This window comes from Acanthochromis polyacanthus, chromosome 11 (genome assembly GCF_021347895.1).
Source record: "Acanthochromis polyacanthus isolate Apoly-LR-REF ecotype Palm Island chromosome 11, KAUST_Apoly_ChrSc, whole genome shotgun sequence".
NCBI lineage: Eukaryota > Metazoa > Chordata > Actinopteri > Pomacentridae > Acanthochromis > Acanthochromis polyacanthus.
The window spans coordinates 37484959-37506038 of record NC_067123.1 but is presented as its reverse complement, the minus strand read 5'-3'; the positions used below and the strand labels follow the sequence as shown (position 1 = coordinate 37506038).

General features: G+C 40.0%; 1 protein-coding gene across 1 annotated transcript; it reads right to left on the bottom strand.

Moving 5' to 3' along the window:
• Positions 1 to 217: 217 nt before the first annotated feature.
• cers2a (ceramide synthase 2a) lies at positions 218 to 20775 on the bottom strand. Its single transcript, XM_022200098.2, has 11 exons — positions 20362 to 20775; positions 12043 to 12216; positions 11815 to 11932; positions 9910 to 10028; positions 8381 to 8438; positions 7366 to 7416; positions 7131 to 7223; positions 6321 to 6449; positions 5990 to 6096; positions 3661 to 3814; positions 218 to 1945 (listed from the first exon to the last, which is right to left on the bottom strand). Exons 2-11 carry the CDS (start codon positions 12213 to 12215, stop codon positions 1805 to 1807), a joined length of 1143 nt encoding a protein of 380 aa, XP_022055790.1. The 5' UTR covers position 12216; positions 20362 to 20775; the 3' UTR covers positions 218 to 1804.
• Positions 20776 to 21080: the final 305 nt, after the last annotated feature.

Here is a 21080-nt window from a genome sequence, read left to right as displayed (position 1 = left end):
ACTTTCCCACAAGAGCTCCGAATCTGAAACCAGTCAATGTTTGCCATGTGTGAATGAAAAATAACATTAATACCTTAGGAACCTTCATTATATATACTTCTTATTTCTTTGCATTTATTGTCCATATAACGTGATAAAACCTTGAATGTTAAACTTTCAAGTCAAACTGTAGCTTCATGTTCAAATTAAATGAATAAAGCATAAAGAGAAGACAGAATAGTTATCCACAATTATCTTTATCATCATCGTCATTATGATTTTACAACTCAGCAACACATACCGCAGAATAAAAACACTTCAGTAGAAGCAAAGCTCTGTAGAGGAAGCTGCAGCTGATTGGTCCAGAGGCGCTCAGGATGTTGGATACCTGGAGACGTGTCGGACGTGTTGGTGCTCAAAGTCGACAGAATCAGACAAAGGGACAGATTTTTTTCTTAGTTTTTTTTTACAATTAACAACTGAAATGATGAAGGCACTTGCAAATGATGCGGTTACACAAAAATGTAAACCAAACTTTGGTGTTTCATTTTGACTTCTTTACTTAAGATTTCCTTTAGCTCTTCTTTTTTAATTATTATTTTTTTGTACAACATAAACCAAAACTAATGAGAATAAATATCAAGCAAAATTGAAATCGTATTCCAAACGTCTCTAAACAAACAAGGAAATCACACTGAATCAATCGCCGTAACTAAGCTTGTTCACTAGATTTGTAGCCGATGTTGATCTATAGAAGAAACCATAAAGTGCATCTTTGGATGATAAACAACACTGAATGGAAATGCGACTGACTCTTCCAGCCCATAAAGAGTTAATAAACAATTACAGATTGGTTTGGGTTACACTCAAACAAATTGCTCCCAAATTTAAACCGTTGACTGGACTGAGGAAAAAAAACAAAAACAAATAAAACATAAAGTAAAATAAAATCATACAACTAAAAAGATGTGAAGCATAAACGAAACAAACGTTTAAAAGGATCTCTGTGCGTTGTGCTTCCCAGAAAGACAGAGCATTTTAAGACAAACTTCCACACAAGGCACATTTCAGTACACGTGGCAGATGTAGCACCTTCTCTCAAACTGTTAAAAAATATTATTTATCACCAATTATTCAGCTTTAAACCTCACAGGAACAAATATATTTTTCAAACACTGTCTCAAAACCGTTGGCGTGAACCAAAGCGACAAAAATGGCAGCTGTGGATTTATTATTAAACTGAAACTCTGGACTTTAGTAAAGAGGCTGAAATTCCTGTTATGGTCCACAGAAAGTCACTGCCACATTCACACGAGTGCTCATCACAATGTCACTGACTTCAGGTTGGATATTTAGAGCAAAAGAAAAAAAAAATCAGTCAGGTTTGAGGGCAGTAACACTTAGACGACTTAACTGACTGCAGGAAGGGAAGGAAATGCCCGTCCTAATGGCAGAATCTCCTGAAAACACTTCCAGTCATAAAACATAAAGCTACGAGAACAGACAGGAGTTTGGCAACTTGGTCAACAGCACAAAATCCTGGCGAACAGCGAAAGAAACTGGAGAAATGAGGGGAAGAAATAAAGAGAAGACACTCTGCTGCTTAAGCAGATCATCGTGGCTCTCCTCAGTAGCCTTTTAACTCATATTTAATTTAGTGTAATCCACAGAGAGGTGAGATTATCCACACTGGACTACCAGAAGGGAGGATATGAGTGTGTGCATGTGTGTGTTTGGGTGCTGCTCGCTGCCTCTTTCCATTCTCTTTCACGTTCTTTGGCTTTCAGGCGTCACTCCTCCTACAGCCTCGGCTCTCACCGTCCCATCAGTCCGTCTTACTGTGGTTGTTGTTGAGGACGGTGTGGCCATTCTGCACGTGGCCGTTTTTAGACTTCCCCCTGCGCTCGTCTTCCTCGTCCTCGGACTCCGTCTCCTCCTTGTCGCTCCGTTCATCCTCAACAATATCCTATCAAGGCAAGGCAAGGCAAGGCGAGGCAGCTTTACTTGTACAGCACATTTCATACACAAGGGCAGCTCAATGTGCTTTGCATTAACCCTCCTGCTGTCCTCATTTATGGGCACCAAAAATATTGTTTCCTTGTCTGAAAAAAATCCAAAAATTCAGCAAAAAAAAAAAAATTCTCCAAATTTCTGAAAATTTGCAAAACCTTCAGGAAGAAAATTCCAATAATTTCTTAAAAGTTTCCCTTAAAAAAATTTATTTAAAAAAATTCCCCAAATTTGGCAAGAAAATTCTTGTAAATATTTTCAAAAAATGAGTAAAAATCTTCAAATAAATCCTAAAGATATCTAAAGTGATTACATATATACCAGTAAAGCTTCTAATATTTTCTTTAAGAACATTCACAAAAAATAGATGTTTTTATAAATGTTCTTAAAAAGCATTTTCAAAATGTCTTTTTTCCCCCAAAAAATGTTCAAAGATTTCCCAAAAATGTTGAAAATGTGGACATCAGAAGTTTCACTGTGAAAATGCTTTGGGTTTTTTTTTTTTCCAACATTTTCAAATTTTAAAACGGGTCAATTTGACCTGCAGGACGACATGAGGGTTAAAACATTTAAAGCACTGGAACCAAGGAAAATTAGAAATACATATAAAAAAATAAACTTAGAATTTGCATTTAAAATGAGGTAAAATAAGCGATAATAGGAAAGCAGCGGCAAACAGAAAAATCTTGAGCTGTGATTTAAAAAAAGTGAGAGTTGGAACGAACCGACAGCTTTCAGGGAGTTTGTTCCAGATCTGTGGAGCATAATGAGTAAACGCTGCTTCACCATGTTTAGTTCTAACTCTAGGGACTGAAAGCAGACCAGAACCTGATGACCTCAGAGGTCCTGATGGTTCATAAAGTGACAGCAGATGAGATATGTGTTTTTGGCTTAAACCATTCAGCGCTTTATAAACTATCAGCTGTAGAAAGTGTTGCTTCTACAAGATGAATTATGTGATTATTTCTTCATATTTGCCTAAATGTTAAATATTTTCCAAGCACATTTAGTTCGTTGTCATGGCCTTGTGACCAAAAACAAGCTGTGATAAAAACTCTGACAGTGTCACACATCTGGAGTGACCATCTCAGTGTGATGGCTGCTGCGACCTACGACAACTAGCCAATAGAAATGCAGGATGAAATGACATACTGGTCAGCGCCACACTAAACCCAAGTAGATGATTTGTGGTGACAATGGCAAAACGCATCAAAACAAGTATGTGGGATTTGTGGCAGCAGAGTCCTCCAGCTCGTACCACAACCGGACAAAAAAGGACAAAACATGGAAGGACATAGCGGCGGAACTGCAGCGTCCATATTCTCCTCCTACAGCCTTTTTTTGGGATTTCTCTCCAAACACATAAATGTCATACGGGCGAGGGCTAGTTCCCTGCTTCTTTATTTTCATGGCTGGATGGTGCCCAATTCTGACATTTTATTCTTGTGCATTCACGTCGACTCACATACTCGGCTGCGTTGTCATCGTACAATCTGCACAGAGCAAGCTTCATGTCGAGCCCAAAGATTATTAGATTTATGTCGCACAGCATAGCAAACGGTGAACTTATAAGACTGTTAAAATCGCACCGTATGTAAAGGCCTTTACATGAGAGGTTTTGCAAAAAAAACAAACAAAAATAAAACAAAACAAAAAGTGGCCGTTTCTTACATTTCCAGGCAGGAATTTGATCACCATGCGCAAGATGAGCGCGGCCCAGAAGACGTGCAGAATCTGCAGCACGAACAGCAGCCCGTTGAAGAAGTAGAAGCCGATGAAGGGGGGGTAGAGAGTCAGCGGGTACACCCACGTCGTATGTATGATCCTGGACACAAAGGAGGACAAAGAGGCCAGTCAGAGCCACCTACAGTCACCCTCAACAGCCCATTGATGGAGGCCAGCGGAGCAGACAATGGCGCCGTTGTTGTGATTACAACAAAACACTCTGAAGAGGTTTGAAATTTCTGCAAAGAAAAATATGAATCAATGCATGTTAGCCAGTTACCTGTGTGGTAATACACTGAGGATTGTGGGAGCTTTATACAGCATGATAAAAATGAGCGTCAGCAGCTGTAAAATACATCACTGTGTCTCACTGCCGCTTCCCACCTAAGATGGCATTTGTTTGTTTTGAGCGGCATGTACACAGCTGCTATTGTGACACACAGGGAGGTGACAGAACGGCGGATGTTTAACCCTCTTGTTCTTCAAACAGCTTTTTTGGTGGAGTAGAGGAAGTGAGCTCTGGCAAACTGGAGGATGGAGGGCTTTAGTCTATATTTTGCTTATTGTCTACAAATCTGATGGAAACACTGAAACAAATAATGTGTTAAGCGAGTTCCATTTATCATAGTCCGAAACTAGAAAGTCCGAGAGAATCCTCAGATTTTGAACTTCTCATTTCTTGAACTACTAATCTGTGGCACGCTGTTTGACAAGGAAACTTAATACCATGATATTTTATCTAAATCTCACAAATGCATTTCTCATGTAAAATTAACCAGAAAGTAACAGTTTGCTTCTGCAAACAACTAAATATTCTGTAGGGCTGGCCCGAATAGTGGTTTCTGGCCTCCGAATATTCAGGCCCTATTAAAGACGAATATCCGAATATTCGTACCCGTAACGTCCAGGACAGGGGAGGTGGGGTGGGGGCGCAGTGGCGGCGGCGGCTTGTGGCAGAGACGGCCCGAATATTCGGATCCGTTCGTCTGGTCTCCCGGGTCCAAATTTTGCCTCGTTTTGTCTTCAGTTAAACTGAAGAATTCCCAAACAGCGGAGGTCTTCAGCATCTTGTCTTGTGTTTATGCAACGAAGCGAAGCGTGGCTTCAGAGTCGGCAGCCACCCAGCCATTCGGGTGGTAACGAACACGAATGGATGAGCCGAACACGATGGAATGAGCCGAAGTGGGCCGAAGGCGAAGGGAAGAGACGAGCTCCGAATATTTTCGTCTGGGGGGAGGAAAGGGTGATCACATAGACATATGTGTATATGTCATAGAATATGTGTACCGCCGTAGTGAACGAATATCCGGGATATTCGGGTCCAGCCCTCATATTCTGTGCCCCTAAACACAGTCAGGAAGCCATTAGTGATTAATCTACAACCAACAGTCACCTAACACAAACTCAGAGACATTTTCTGGGTCAAACTGGGTTGAACTGCAGGCTGTGCTTCCACAGAGCAAATATATGGAACCAAATTAAAAACACAAACAGTACAATATCTACAGTATGTAGAGCTACTGTTTTTTTTCAGTTTTGATAACAAAATGTGGGAACTTAGAAGCCTATTCTAAAACTTGATTCCAGGTCTGAATTTTTGTTCGCAAAATAAATGATCAAAGAAATTCAACTTTCATTTTCCCCCTTTTTTTTAGGATTCTTGGTATTACAACTTTGTTTTACTGCACTAAAGACATGTTTGAGTCATGCTGTTTCCATAGAGGTGCAGGAAAAATGTATTTTACTGTAAAAATTAGTCCACAGTGACTAAAAGTGTGGCAGAAGCAGAAAACAAACTGAAATTTCCTGGTGTTTAGAGGGTTGAACAAGGTCAAAAAAGACTATATAACATCTTAAAACATTTTTTAAGCAAAAGTGCATTTCTTGGGTACTTTTTTCAGACACAGCACTGAAGTTACAGAAGTACGTGTTCATCAGACTGAAGGCTCATGTTATCAGTGCAGTAGTGCAGCTTATGAATGTTTGAGCACAGGTTATACTATTTTAGACCGATAAGATGTACTGTTATTGCATCTCTTTTTGTTTTCAATAACTTTTCTGTTTCAGTCACACATTAAAAGCTAAATCCCACATTACTGCAGGTTTTCAGTTTTCTACGTCAGCGCTAAAAATTGTAAACAGCATTGCAACCTTGAGAAGAGCTGCTGCCGTCACCAAAGACGTGCAAAGCAGTCATCGCTCGAGCCTTGTCATCCTACAGGAATATCAGCGGCTCATTTCAGTGATAGAAAGTGTGATGCAACATCATTTTTACCAGAAGGGGAGGATGACGAGGCGGGTGATGATGAAAACCGCAGCGAACAATGTGAAGATGAAGTTGCAGGTTTTTCTCCAACCTGCGTAGTTGAACATTTTGGCTGACTGGAATTTTTAAAAAAAAAGAGAGAGAGAAGACGATTAGCTTTTCCTTTTATTGTCCTCTAGAGGGCAGACAGTGAACTGTGAGAGGAGCTGAGTGCTCTTAAGCTACTCAGCAGGGAGCTTTAATGGTATCTGCTGCTGTGTGATTGTAATTAAACTCTTAAAACATGCATTCCCTGTTGCAGCTGGATGAAAACAACAGTCAGGATTTTTTAGAGTCACACCTCCATTAGATAGTCTGCGGCATCATGCACCAACATGATCAAAGTTCCTGCCCGGATATAGTTGACCAGCCAGGAGAAACCGATGAGGGAGATGGTGGCCACATGGTGAATTATCTGCTCTTTGAAATCCTGCAGAGAGGGAAAGAGATGATGCAAAACCCCAAATCCACCAGAGTTTGGTCACTTATTGATCAGGCTGTAAAGATTGGTCACTAATCGACAGCGTTCCACCGCTTGCTGCCGGTATTACAAATGATTAACTCTCTGCACACAGCAGATTATGCTGTTTTCGGGTTATAAAAAGAAACTAAATCCACACAACAAAAGGATAGAAAAGGAACTCAGCTGAAACCTACAAAATAATGACCTCAAATTCGAGGCTTATTTCAACAGAGATAAGCAGAAATAGGTTGTTTTGGTTTAAAAGATTAGCTACTATTTGTGAAGTGGAGCTATAAAATGAATGCTGGCACAGACCACAACATTCAAACCTGCACAGTGTGATTTCTAACAGAGCATCTCAAGAAACAACACCTCCCAACTGAAGAGGCTTACTTGCTTATTGTGACTTTACCAAACAGAGAAGTGGAACTCGACATTATCTTTAACGGCCTTCTCACTGCTGACAGCTCCACTCAATAAAACACATGATGTCAGGACTTAATGGGAAAATCAATACTCAAACCTCAAAACACACTACCAACTGCTCGGATGCATTGTTTTACGCACTCAGTGAGCGATCTGTCTTGATGGAGGGCTTCCGAGGGGGTTTATAGTATAGTAGCTTATAGACAAAGCCGTATTATTTACCTTCCGTTTGACATCTGATGCTACGCTGAAAAGCAGCGAGATATAGAAGCCCAGTTCGATCATGTAGTACCAGTACTGTGAAGGCAACAGCGGCTGGAAAGGAAACACAAAGAGTTCATCATTTTATCAATTATTCATGTCTATGGTACACATATAAATCAATTTAAAAGGGAAGGGGAAGCCACTTTCTGTACTTTGGGATGCATCGTGTGCATAAACAAATATAAAGAGTTACCATTTTCGGGAAGTTCTCCCACATCATCTTCATATCGTAGAACCATGGTTTCTGAGAGGAAAAAGATGGTTTTTAAGTGTCCAACACAAAACCACGCTCATGTACAAACAATAAGCTCAAAGAGTGCGCCGACTGTAGCTGCAAATCTAAGCTCCAGTTCTCTACATTTCTCTGCTATTGCTGATCATGTGTGATATGTAGCAACTCTAATTCATTCTGTTAAAGGTCCCATAGTGTGCCCCTTTTCATCAAATGAACGAAAGTCTCACATGTAAACCAGAAGGTGTCATTTAGTTGTTTTGTACTGCAAAGATGGTTTGTTTCACTATGGATGTATGACCTTTAGTTTTTGCTCTGTTCTCTACAGCATCTATAGCTTTAATGGGAGTTGAGCTGCTGCTGTCCACGCCTCCTTCAGGAAGAAAACTCTCTCTGCATGTGTTTGACAGCGCGGAGCTAAACGGTTGACCACCAACAGCAGGACATCTGGTGTGTTTTGCTCGTGGCTCAGTCCTGCGAGTTCTTCTTATGAAGGACGGTGCGGATTTTAATGCATGTAGTTACATTTTATGCTAGTTACCCGAGTTAATTACGGAAGTTTTCGGTGCCGTATTGGTGTTCTGTCTCTTAATCTATTCGTTTGGACAGTGGTTGTCTGTGCAGAAGTCACAGATGGTGTAAGCTTTCTCTACTGTATTTAAGCTTTCTCTTTGTACTGTTTAGGATGTTTTCAGTTGCTATGGCGATAACATTGATGCTAACTACTTCAGCTTTTTGGTAAGCTTGAAGACTACTGGAACGTTGTAGCTCAGTACAGTTCTTAACAGTCGATAAAGTTATGAGTTTTCGAGAAATAGCACAAGTTTATAACAACCACAAAACACGTTGAAAATGGATTTTCACCATATGGGACCTTTATATCAATATCAGTAAAGACTTTTCTAGTCATGAGAAAAGTGTGTCAGATGTTGTTTTTTTTGCTTTGCTTATTGTAAAAACCAGATGGACTACTCACATCCACAAGGACTGCCAGGCCAGCAAAGAAAGCAAGAAGGTAAAAGGTAAATCTCCAACTGTAAGAGAACGCACAATGATCTCAGAAAACACCGCTCTAGCAAAGCATCCTTTCACAGAGAACAAAACCGGCAAACCTTCCCACTTGTGCACAAACAATATTCAAACAAAGGCACAAAGCTTTCGGGTTTCCAGGATGTGAAGAAAGAAAAATCAAACAAAAGAAAATTTAAGGACATGTGCCAAGTGTGCTCATGTTGCTGCTGAAGATGACGGAAACAATCAACCTGTGTCTGAAGCTTCTGAGAAACATGTCATTTACTTTTCATTTGACATTTAAAACAAGTGATATAGAAGGAAATCACAAATGAACTCTTTAAAAAGCATCAGATATCACATCCAGCACGAACGGTGAATCACACGGGGCAGGAAACTTCCTCTAACAGCTGCTGGGAAACACCGGGGTTACATTCAGTGTGTCCATCATCATTTTACTGCTTCAGTGACTATCACATCATAACTGTGGCTTGTTTTGCAACAGCTTTTTGAGAAATCTCTGCTCCCGTTATATGTGGGTGCGTCCGGGTTGAAAGCCAAGACACTGCCGATGAGGAAACAGTCATCGGTGCGCCACGGAGCACTTAAATACAGCGTAAACGTTCTGCAGCGGCAGCTCGCACCGAAGCTTTACAAGAACACACTCAATAAACCACTGTTACTGTTTTACTTTCACACCCACGACTGGGATGTTTCTAGAGGTCTAGGATTTCAAGGCCAGTGTTGTAAAGCACTTCTTTTTTAACATTTTCGGCATGTGACCTCATTAAACAAAGCAAGGACTTTTCAATGCCGTTCACAGGCTGGTTGGTGTCCAAGCCAAGCACACACTTCCTCTTCCTGGATCAATTCTTTAGCGTCATTTTCGCAGGTGCAATCAAGTCAAATTATTAAGTCATCCCCAAGACACACTTTTCTGTGCATCCATGACCTCTGAAATATACCTTGCTGACTTTAAAGAAACTGTAAAAGCACAGCAGGACCTCTCCGAAATCAGCGATTATTCTGAGCACCTAAATTTTCTTGAAAAAAAATTCCCCAACAAGGAAAAAAGTGCTGCAGCCAGTGTCTTTTTCAGAGCACTCAACCTTACTTGTGCAGCTGTTTCGAGCACTTGAAGATCGTAAAGTTTTTAAGAGGGCACAGGTGTCGTCACTCTTTTTCAGGAAAGGGAGGAACTTGTCACCATGGTAACCCAGAAAGCGGCAGTGTGTCTGTCTCAAGCTACATGAAATGTCAGATATAAAGCACCACGCCAGTGTTAGTCTGTCACACAACGGTGACACGCTGTCAAGATGGTGTTGTCATAGAAACAAGAGACTCTAGGAACCTGGTGGCATTTTTCTGCCAGAAAAAAAAACAAAACTCTACGGACATACAGTCTGAAAGAAGAAAACACCATCATGAGTAGTTGTACATCAATAAAAGAGGTGAAATGGTGAGTTTGAGGTCTGGCTAAAGACGTTAACCTACCTCGCCTCCCGAAATTTTTTGACCTTGCTGGGTCGGTCCTGGTTTCTCCGCCGCCTGAACCACCTCTGGACCTGCCGCACCGAACAGCCCGTCTGTTTACTTAAACTCTCTATGGAGCTCTGAGGACAAAAGCAGGGCACAAAGAAGAAGAGGCAGTGTAGGAGCCATGAATGAGCAGGTGTTTTATTACATGGTTATGAGACACACTGATTGTGCTTTGTGTTTGTTTGGTTATGATATTATTTTGTGATCATGTTGGCTAGAGGGATAGCGGGCGGGGTTAGTTAAGCGAATATATTCACCTGTTCACCTTTCTTGACTTTTTTTTTCCATTATTTGAGAGAGGGTGAGCTGGATTTTTTTGTTGACAAAATGTAGCGACTTTAACGAACAAGAGTCGCTGAGGAATTGTTTGTCCGACGCTCTAAACACAAGAATTCACTAAGACTTCCAAAGAATAAATGTAACCGTTTACAAAAGAAAAAAGATAGTCGACTCAGGAAAACGTATGCAAAGTCATAACTAAAGTAATCAAAGAAAAATCGTGGTAAACAAACAAAAATACAGCAACCCAGCTCACCCCCTCTCAAACAATAAAAAATTTGCTTAATTATTGCCGCCCATATCCATGTGACCCATCATTTCTATTTCCAACATGATCACAAAATAATACTATAACCAAACAAACACAAAAAACAATTAATACGCCCCTTAACCTTACAATAAAACAACAATTCATTCATGGCTCCTACAGTCAGCGCTGTATTTAATGTCTAGATAAAGTCCTGCTCCTGTACAGAAACAGCTCAGCCAGCAAGAAGTAGAGAGATCTCCAAATGTCTTTTCTGCAGTATAATAAAATCAGAAAAATGTGAATTATATTTAAAAAGACAGAATTTCTCTGATTATTTATTTGACAAAAAATAGAAAAAACTTTGAAGTGCCCCCGGGTTACAAACGCTGGGAAAAAAAGCTTTGTTCTACACACTGAAGGCGTGTTGCTTCTTGCATTTTCTAAATTGGTTTCTATACAGGTTTCCCACCTGCTCACTGTCAGCACCTGCAATTCAGCCCAAAGTCCCTGAATTTTTGTTAAATGACTGTTGGCCACAGCTGAGTCAATCGTGGAACAACGGTTGTGTCAATGACGGCAGAATTTTTTACTTTTTACAGCATCTGGATAAAAGAAATCTTAAATAAGGCACGTAGAAAAATGGTGATTGGATGAAATATATCAATTTGAAGCTTAGATTTGGGTCATTTTGTGGTAGAAAATCAACAGCAGCAGAGATTTTCAACCAACTAGACTTTTATCTTAAAAAGAAAAAGCCAAATCAATCTGCAGAAAGTAAAATTCAAATTCAATTTAAAAAAAATCAGAGCAAATATCACGTACAATGCCCTAAAGCCGCTTATGCCAAGACTCCTATTACACAGTGTCAATACAAAGTCTGCTGCTGATTCTCAGTTATCTCATTATTCTTATGAAACCAAAAGTGGCACATGATACCTTCAAGGACTGCCAAAAAGTCCAAATTCGGATCATTTTTCCTTTTTTCACTGTTTCTGGTGCTGATAAATTATGTAATTTTGGCATTTAAAAAAAAACAACAAGCCGTACCAACCCTTTGAAGGGTTAACATGGCGGTCTATGGGCATCATTTGAGAAAATGGAGTTTTTGCCACTTCCATTCTCCAGCCTCGAAGGTTGCCAGTTGTTTTGAAGTCATGAATTGATCTTAGCTGAGTGTCCACAATAAATTCAAGCGTGCAAAAATATGTTTTCCAACTAAACATCAAACAGCAGCATCTCTGACATCCATAAAGGTCAGGGTGTGCTACTGTTGGAACACATACAGCACATCTACAACGCCTATGAGGCTCCGGTGTTGGCGGGATGAGTACCTGTGTGGGATGCTTTGATGTGCTGCAGAAATAGGACTCCAGGACGGGATTAGGAGAAGCGCGAACACGCTGCTTGTCGCTCACTTTCATCAGAGAGGCCAGAGGAATCGCTACCGTCCTGGAAAGAGGACACGCACACGTCATTTCACATTTGTCAGCGAGACACATGCAAATCAGGTAAAAGGCTCGATTAGCAGGCAAATGATGCCGTGATGACACATTACTCACCGCTCAAATATCTGTCTGATGACGAGGAAGCAGAGGGCGATGGGTATAGTCGCCCAGAGGTCCTGCGTTTTAGGGAAGACTTTGCCATCGTGATCCTTCAAGTCGTCCCAACCGTGGCCTTCGGGGAACCAAATCCAGTCGGCCCATATCTGCTCTCTCAGCTCAGACAACATCCTACAGACAAAGCAGAGGCAGACTGATTTAGAAGGAAATTAAAACAGGTATTAAAAAGACGATTTTGTTTGCCCGGCGAACTCGATTCAGATTTTCCATCAGATAAACACAGCAGCCGACTCAGCTGTGACAATATCCTGAGAGGAAGCAGAGGAAACAGAGAGGAGACGAGAGGAATAAGGATCGATCGGAGGTTATTAATCTCACTGAGCATCAGCGACAGGCATCGTATCTGCTGGGCATTTCCAGCTCCAGATGAAAGGGAGTAAATGAAGGGAGGATTTTAGCTTTTTGCTGCACTCAAAGCAAAGAAAAACCCCTGGAGAAGTCATCTGGGACAGTAAAGTGAACTCAGCTTGACAGCCAATTCCCTTCTATAAAAAAACAAAAAACTAAAACATTTCTGCACCTGGGTGGCAGTGAACATGTGGTTATAAAAAAATGCTACAGGGTTGGTATCTCCAAAAGGGTGATAGAAAAGCCTCAACAGACCTGTCTGAGGTGCAATTGATTTATTATGTCCTTGCTGATTAACAGCACACTGTATCTAAACCGGCTAGAGGAAATTGCGCAATAAACAGCTAATCGTCTCTTGAGCAAGACGACTCGTGATGCTTCCTGCTGACTGTTATTTCATTCCCACTATAACCACTATGGGAACACAACGCTAAAAACACTACACTGGAACTTTACAAAGCAATTCAAGTTATTAATGGAGCATCAGATCAAAGAGCAACAATACTTTAAAGAGCCCTATTATGCTCATTGACAGGTTTATACTTCTATCTGGGGCGTCTCCTAGATTATGTTTACAGGCTTAAAAGGCTCCACATAGCGCAGACCCATTTGTATCGTACGTTTTGTGGTTGTTATAAACTCGGTGGTGCAAAGTAAAAGCTGTTAAAATAAGGAGACGACTTCTTCTGCTAGTTCTCAACCCCCTCCACAGCCAGACGGCCTTCCAGCTTTACAGGCCGGTTAGAACTTTTCTGAGCTGCTCTGTACCAACTGAGGAACCACAATTTTTGCACCTGAAACTTTAGAAATTACAGCCACCTTCCAAGGTGAGCCAGTCAGAATGAGAAGCTGTTTACAAGTCCACCAGGTTTATTTACCATATTAGACCCATTCTGTTAACTCTACAATGTTTCAGCCACAAACCAAATGTTCTGCTGCTGACTGCAAGAGTGAACACAACACTCCCAGCATCTGTAGAACTGAATATATTGAGTATTAGTTGCATTTATTTTGTACAGCAATGTCCCCACAACAATAGGAAAGTCCTTAGTGTTAGCATGTTGTGTAGCTAATGTGGCTAACGTTACCATTAGCTTAAAACGTATACAAGTCAGAGCTCTAACTTGCGTAAAAGTAGTTTTTTATATCTGGTTGCTTCTGTCCTGCTCTCTGTGCTCACATATAATGCATTTTAATACAATTAAATTCTCAATAAAGCTGTTTTCACTCACATATTTAGCTGTTTTTGTTGTCAGCTGCTGCTCTGCACCACGAAAATACGGATTTTATATACAACTTAGTCAGTATATAATTGAGGGACTACATAAATAATATATAAAAATCACTTCCCACTAAGTTACCCGTCACAAAAACACCTCTCAAGGAAGTGTGTTAATTCCAGATCACATGATCTGCTCCACATGATGTCATTTCCTCCTGAAGAAAAGACTGAAAGACTCCAAGGCTTTCTGACTTATTTAATATAAAGTAGTCAACAGATTTACTACAATATCTTTATAAATAACCTCTCAAGTCCAAAGTTACTCAAATGTATATATAATATTTAGAAGAATCTTTGTGTAAAAATGCCATGTGGTGTTTGTTATAGGCGACCATGTTGACTTTGACCTGAAAACAGCAAAAAATGTCAACTATGATACAAAAAGTCCTGCAATCAGATATTGACCCAGCTTAGCACACAGATGAGTTAAAAAAAAAAAAAAAAAAACGACAGCTGTGGATTTGACTGAGGGGATAAAACTCGCTCAAAGAAAAAGTTAGAAGAGAGGAGTAGCAGAGAGAGTCTTCTTCCTGAAAGGGGTGTAGACAGCAGCACCTCAGCTGTATTTAAAGTTTAAGAATAACTGAAATGGTCAGTTTTGAACAGGACTGAAAGCAGCGGTTACACAGCCATGGTGAAAATAACTATCTTGCAGTATTTTGAGAAAAACAGATGAACAAAAAGACAATTTCTGGTTACATGAGACTTTGATTATTTGCTAAATGTCCCAAAAAAAACTTTACTTTTCACTGTAAAGACGCCACTACAGGGTTGACAGAATAACCAAATTTGCTGAAAGTAATTGTGATAATTCTGAGCTTAAAGTGAACTGATGTCAATAAAGGAGCAACAGACACCTGAAGAGCAGCTTGGCTGATGTGTCTCCAGTCAAATAAACTGGGATGTAATTACTGGAGCCACCTAACCTGAACGCTTAGTCACCTGTTGATGTCACCACAGCGTCGGATCAGCAGATTTTGAGTCTGATCGTTATAAAACCGCTGCACCTTTGTGTCTGCTGTCAGTGTTTCGTTTCAAATTGCGAGTGTCTTTTGATGCAAATCACTGGAGACAGAAACTCAGCTGCGTTTGTAAACTTTAACCCAACTGTCTGGTATGAATGCACCTCAGTCAGACTTGGTTTTACTTCAACCGAACAGCTGCTGTAATTCAAAGACACATCAACTCACCTTAAAGCAACAGCAGTCAAACTTCAACTATCCTGTCTTTAATCAGTGTGAGGATTTCAGTAAACCTGCTTCGTCTCTCTCAGGTCACACATATAAACCGTCCTACTTTCCCTCAAACTGTCCACGTTTCCACTCAGCTGAGTGCAGATCGGGTTAAGTCCTTTAAATGCTTCAAACAGAGAACGGCTCTCTGCGGATTGCGTTAGAATATGTTAATGAGTGCAGGTTTGTATTCGGTGCTGGAGTGGATTTTGGTGAACATGCAGAAGGATTTTTTTGTCTAGCGGGGGGGAACTGGAAACCAACCTCGAGGGCTACAAGAGTTCTGGTGTGGATCTCACTCCTGAAATGCAAAGTACACGTTCTACCTGAAGCTGATCTGAACTAGAGACAGCTTGCTTTCTTTGTACAGGACAGCAGATCAACGCTAACTCCCAAACTGGCAACATTATAACTACCGTAAGCAAAAGCAAAATGTGCACAAATAACTTGCAATAAAAATCCTCCAAGAATGTCTTACGTATGACATGACAAGTAGCAGCCTTTCAGTAGCAGCAGAAGTTTTAATGTGCTGGTGGATGATCTCGTCGAGGATTTCCTGACTGGAGGAGATCAATCATTGGCAGAAGAGCACGTCTGGCTATGAGCTAAAGCAAACTTGCATTTAATTTTGTTGGCTGATCATCTAGTACAAAGTGCAACAAACAAGTGCAACGGATGTTTCATTTAAAGCAGAAAAAAGCTCATTTAGACTCATCAGTTTTGCTATCGGCCCTGAAAAAAGACCACAAGTTGACCTCTAACCTCTGGCCTCCTCTCCGTCTGTGTGAGCGTCATCATGGCCTCGTTTTTCAAAGTTGTCTTTCAGTGTCTCCTACGAAAGGGATCCTTTAACTGTTCAGCATTGCTTCATAAAAGCGGAGCACTCACAAAAGAGAAATTTTGAAAATAAAAAAGAGGGTCAAATTCTGTGTCACTGAGGCCACGATGACCTGGCTTTTAGACGAGCTCTAAAAACTTCCTGTAATCTCCACGCAGCCGGTTCATAGGACAGGCTTCTCATTAAAACGTACCATGTGACCACTTGCAGCATCATGGAATCCATTTTTTGGATTAAGCAATACACATCCAGCTAATGATTCAACACTATTCCATTGATCTACAGCCACAAGGATCCACACAATGAGTTGCAGGGAGCGACACTGAACAAGAAACTTCACCTCCCCAGGGCACGTTTGAAAGTCTCCAGCCGAGGCTAATAGCAGGTTTGAAAAGACAAAGTAGCTCAGGGTGTGTCCTGTTGAGCACGTAATTTACATATCCTCATCCAACTGCACGGTTGTTTCTTGGCAGATCCGCTATGTACAACTACACATGCAGAGTAGTTCATTTCCTGCTGCTCGTGTTTTGTTTCCTGAGTACACAACAGGCTTTTTAGTCTAAAAGAAACTGTTACAGAGTTTTACTTGGAAATGAATGAACTTTGGGGGTGACTGGCTGCACACAACTGGAAGCATAATCACTCTACATGCAGCGAAAGCCAATGAGTCTGTGTTCTCCTATTTGACAGAAATCGAGGCATTTATGCGTGTTCTGTTCTCGGTTGTCATCATTTTGGCTTCTGGTGATTTTCCTTTGGTGCTGGCTAAAACCTCTTTGGTGCATTATCCAGCAAAATTCCTCCAGGCAGGAAAAACCCTGCTTAATACAGCTATGACGCCAAGGCCAGCTTTCCTTCACAATGAGTAGCAGCTGGAGCTGGTCGAGTGTAAGAGCCCAGCTACGGTCTCTCAGAACTACTTCTTAGGATCTGCTCTCTACCCATAGAGGAAACAAAACAGATTTATCGTTATTCCAAACAGCTGCGCGGGAAGGTGGATGGAAAAGCCGACTGTAGAAAAAAGGAGGGACGGAGGGAGACGAGATGTTGCCCCAAAACTCACAGGCAGTTTAGGCAGCAGCATCCTTATATGTGGAGTTAAAGATAAAGTCTAAACCACCAACGTGGCAGTTTGGTTGACGTCACAAATATCATCAAATACATATTTCTAAAGCACGATAAATGGCAGGTATGATGGAGACATGATAAAATGGTTTCTGGTGGAGCAACATAATACAGACGAGTCATCAAAATAAAAGCCTGGACATGAGATGAGGGGGATTTTTCCAACGGCAGCATCATCAGTTTTTAGTAACTCCATTTAAAGTGACTGTACAGTGAGGCTAAACAAAAAACTCATGTTATTGTTAATAATAATGGCCTGCAGTCCTACAATCTTTAAAGAATGTTTTGAGAGAATCTTACTAATTTTGGAGAGTGTATTTTTTTATTATCGTTCTCTATTATTTATATAGATTTATATATTTGATTTTTGCGCATTTTTTCTGTATTTGGGTTTATATATTATTGTTTTTCTTTTTTTGCATTTTTTCTATATGTGCGTTTCTATACATGTATACATAATTGTTGTTTTTTGTTTTATTTATTTATTTATTTTTGCTAATATTTAATTTTACATTTTTTTTCTCTATATTTGGGTCTTACAGGGTTAAACGCTTATGGCCTTAAAGGGGAGGTTCCCCTTTATCGTCCATAACGTAAACTCCACAACAAATATTATCAATATAAACTTTCATTTTAAAATAATTCTGCACACATGGCCATTGTCTGTAAAGCTAATGTAGCAATTTGCAAACAATAAAGTCACTTTGAGGATATAAACATTCTGACATTGTGTTAATATTAGGATAAGGTGTTGCCTCTTTGTGTTAAGAATGAACCTGTTTGCATTCTTGCCTTTGGCCGTCTACAACTTAAATCATGTGTAAACATCTACACACACACAGTTTTTTTCCCAGCACAAGTCACTGCACCTGGAATAAACGCGACATAAACACAGAATGTCACGTTTTCAGAAATTTTGCTTGGACTTGTTTTTGGATGTATAATCAGCTTTCTCCTCGACCATCTCTGGTTTGATTGAAACTTTACTTTCACACACTAAGGACAGTTGAAATGGTACCTGTAGAATTTTAGATTGATATATCAACAAGTTATGTGTATATTTATTTCCTGTTGACCCACTTTGAGTACATTTTTTTTGCACTTTGAAATTTGAGTCTACGTCTGCATGACAGTATCTCAGAAACTCTGGACAAGAAGATAAAACAATCTCATGAAAAGTCATAAAAAACTACCACCTTTGAACGCAAATTAATAAAAAAATTTGAGAGCGTAAATGTAGCCTCCTTTGCATCATCCACACTGGATGTTCCCACATTCACGACTCACACATTTATGGAGCGTTTTCTTGTTTTTGCCGGAAAGATGAAACAGCTGAACATCACATTTTGTTTTGTTGATTTAAAAATAATAGTGTTAAAATCAAATTAGTTTTGCTGCCACTCTTAGACCCTACAGTGTTTTAAAATATTTGCAGGTTTCACCATCTGAGAGGATGACAAGCAGGAAGAGGTGAGGGAAGGTCAGAGGGTTTCCAGAGATACAGGTCAAATTAGAATTGTGGGACTTTTTCTATCTTAGTTGACATTTTTGCTGTTTTCAGGCCTAAAACCAACATGGCCGCCTATAACCAAACACCTCATGGCATTTTTACACAAAGATTCCTCTAAATATTATATATACAATTGAGTAAAACTGAAACTCAAAGTTATTTATGAAGATATTGTAGTAAACCTGTTGATAAAATTTGATATATTGCCAAAAAAATACCTGTCATGATTATCTCAATTTAATTTAAAAAAAACCCACAATCAAAATTATTTCTGAATAAGTTCATTTTATTTTTGTTTAGCTAATTAGAAGGTGGTTGTTGTTATATTTAGTTGACATTTTAGTAATATCCAGTCATTTTTTATTAAGAAGCGATTGTTTCAATAATAAATGATTATGGAATTTGTAAGGATACATCACAATGAACATAAAATATATGTATTTTTTACTTTTAATAAAAATGCATGCAAGATATATCCCACGCTGTAAAATAAATTGTTTTTACGGTAAATTTCCGGCAGCTGTGGTTGCCAGAATGCTACTGTAATATCAGAGTAAAACATTTTCTGAATTTACGGTGAAGAAATGTATTTATATAATGTGCTTCACTTCATATATTCCAGCGAAATTTGCTGGATTTTGGTTGATTTTTATGTGAATATTCTTAAAGAAAATATTAGAAGTTTTATTGATATATATGTAATCACTTTAGATATTTTTTAGGACTTTTTGGAAGATTTTTACTCATTTTTTGAAAATATTTACAAGAATTTTCTGGCCAAATTTGAGGATTTTTTTAAAAATAAAACCTTTAAAGGATTTTTTAAGGAATTATTGCAATTTTCTTCCTGAAGGTTTTGCAAATTTTCAGAAATTTGGGAATTTTATATTTTTTTTTGCAGAATTTTTGGATTTTCGTCAGATAAGGAAACAAAATTTTTGATGACAGTAAATGAGGACAACAGGAGAGTTAAATCGTTTAACGGTTATGTTTTAATGGAGGTAAGCAAAACCAAACGGCACAGGCTGTCATGTGCTGTCCAGATTGTAAATTCCTTCGGGGCGAATGCGCGAAGTTGATTATTTCAGAGAAAAAATTACTCAGATCACGTCTAATATAAAAAAAATAAATCCTATCAGGCATTTAAATTGGGTTTACGGTGTAAATTTAACCGGGAAACGGTTGTAGAAGAACTTTCATTTGAAGCTCAGTCTACGCCGTTTGCGTAAACTCGAGCAGGGAGTGGCTGCGTGCGCACGCGTGGCGCAAGCGGGGAGTCTCCCGGACATAGCGGAACAGAGCCGTGAGATGGAGCTCCGAATAAGTTGCCAAACCTCAGAGAAACTCTCACTGCTAGCTCCTAACACAAGCCCCCCAAAAGGCTCCAACACTACCGAGTCTGATCGCTGCGTGTAAAATGAACCGAAAACGGGGCCGAGTTCCTGCGCGGCGACATCTCCAGTTTACGCAGGAAAACTTTTTGGCGCACACACACACGCACACACACTAAATTACACCCTCTGCGACATAAATGGCCGTTTATCTTTTGCAAACAAGTCGCGTGTTTCATCAGAGGCCACTGTTTAGGCCGTGTTGGTTCGGCTTTCACCTTCCTTTATCGCGGTGTTCCTGAATAAACAGCAGCGACACGAGGACACGCTGAAGGGCCTGTTCGCTCGATTAAACTTTGATGAGCCTCTTAAAGCTTCTCTGGGAGGGTGTCAGCACAACTTTGATGCGTGTAAAACTTCACATAAATCCTCCTGGGAATCACACTCTCCCGCTCCTGTCTAAAAATAGCAGCGTTCGTCTGTGCGCAAAAGGAGAATGTTGAGTTTGAGCCTCTCCGTGAGTGCTTTTTACAATCTTTCCTGCCTCGGATGCTTCGTGTATCATGTAACGGTGCAGTCGCTCCTCTTACCTCTCGTCTTTACTCTTCAGGTAATGCAGTCTGAAAATCTACGGCGGCTCTGTTTCTGCTGCTGCTTCGTCCTCTGATCCCGCGGCAGGATTTCATGTAGTTCTCGCCATTAAACTACTTCTTTTCTCTCTCTCTCTGATCGTTCAATGAGCTGCGGTCCGCCTTCTTTCTTTTCCTCCAACCTCAGGTTCGCCACATTCTCAGTGGAGAGGAAAAAAAAAGCTATGTCGCGCTTTCTTTTCTGTCCCAAAACTCTCTGTGCTGGTCGTGATTTGATCCAAAGAGCTGGAAAAGAGTCGTTTCCACTTTTCCGTGAGTGGAGAGTTTGTGGTCAGCGTTGAGACGGACAGCTGAATAGGAGGCACATAGAGGATATCATGGTAGTGTGTTAAAAGAGGATGAGAGGGGGGGCAGGCTATTTAAAGTGACGTTAGACTGGCTGAAGTATGAGAGGCGATCAGTGCCACACAGAGAGGAAGTGCCTCAGTGGATAAAGTAGAACACAGCACTGTTTAAAATGGCCAATTGAGTCCCAGTCACTGTGTAAAACTAAAACCTTACCCCCTTTTAACCCTGTCAGACCCAAATATAGAAAAAATGAAATAAACTACATGAAATCAAACATTGAAACAATGATCAAAAAATTTAAAAGATAATATTCATAATACATATATACAAATAAATATAGATATAATATATAAATATAAATAAATAATAAA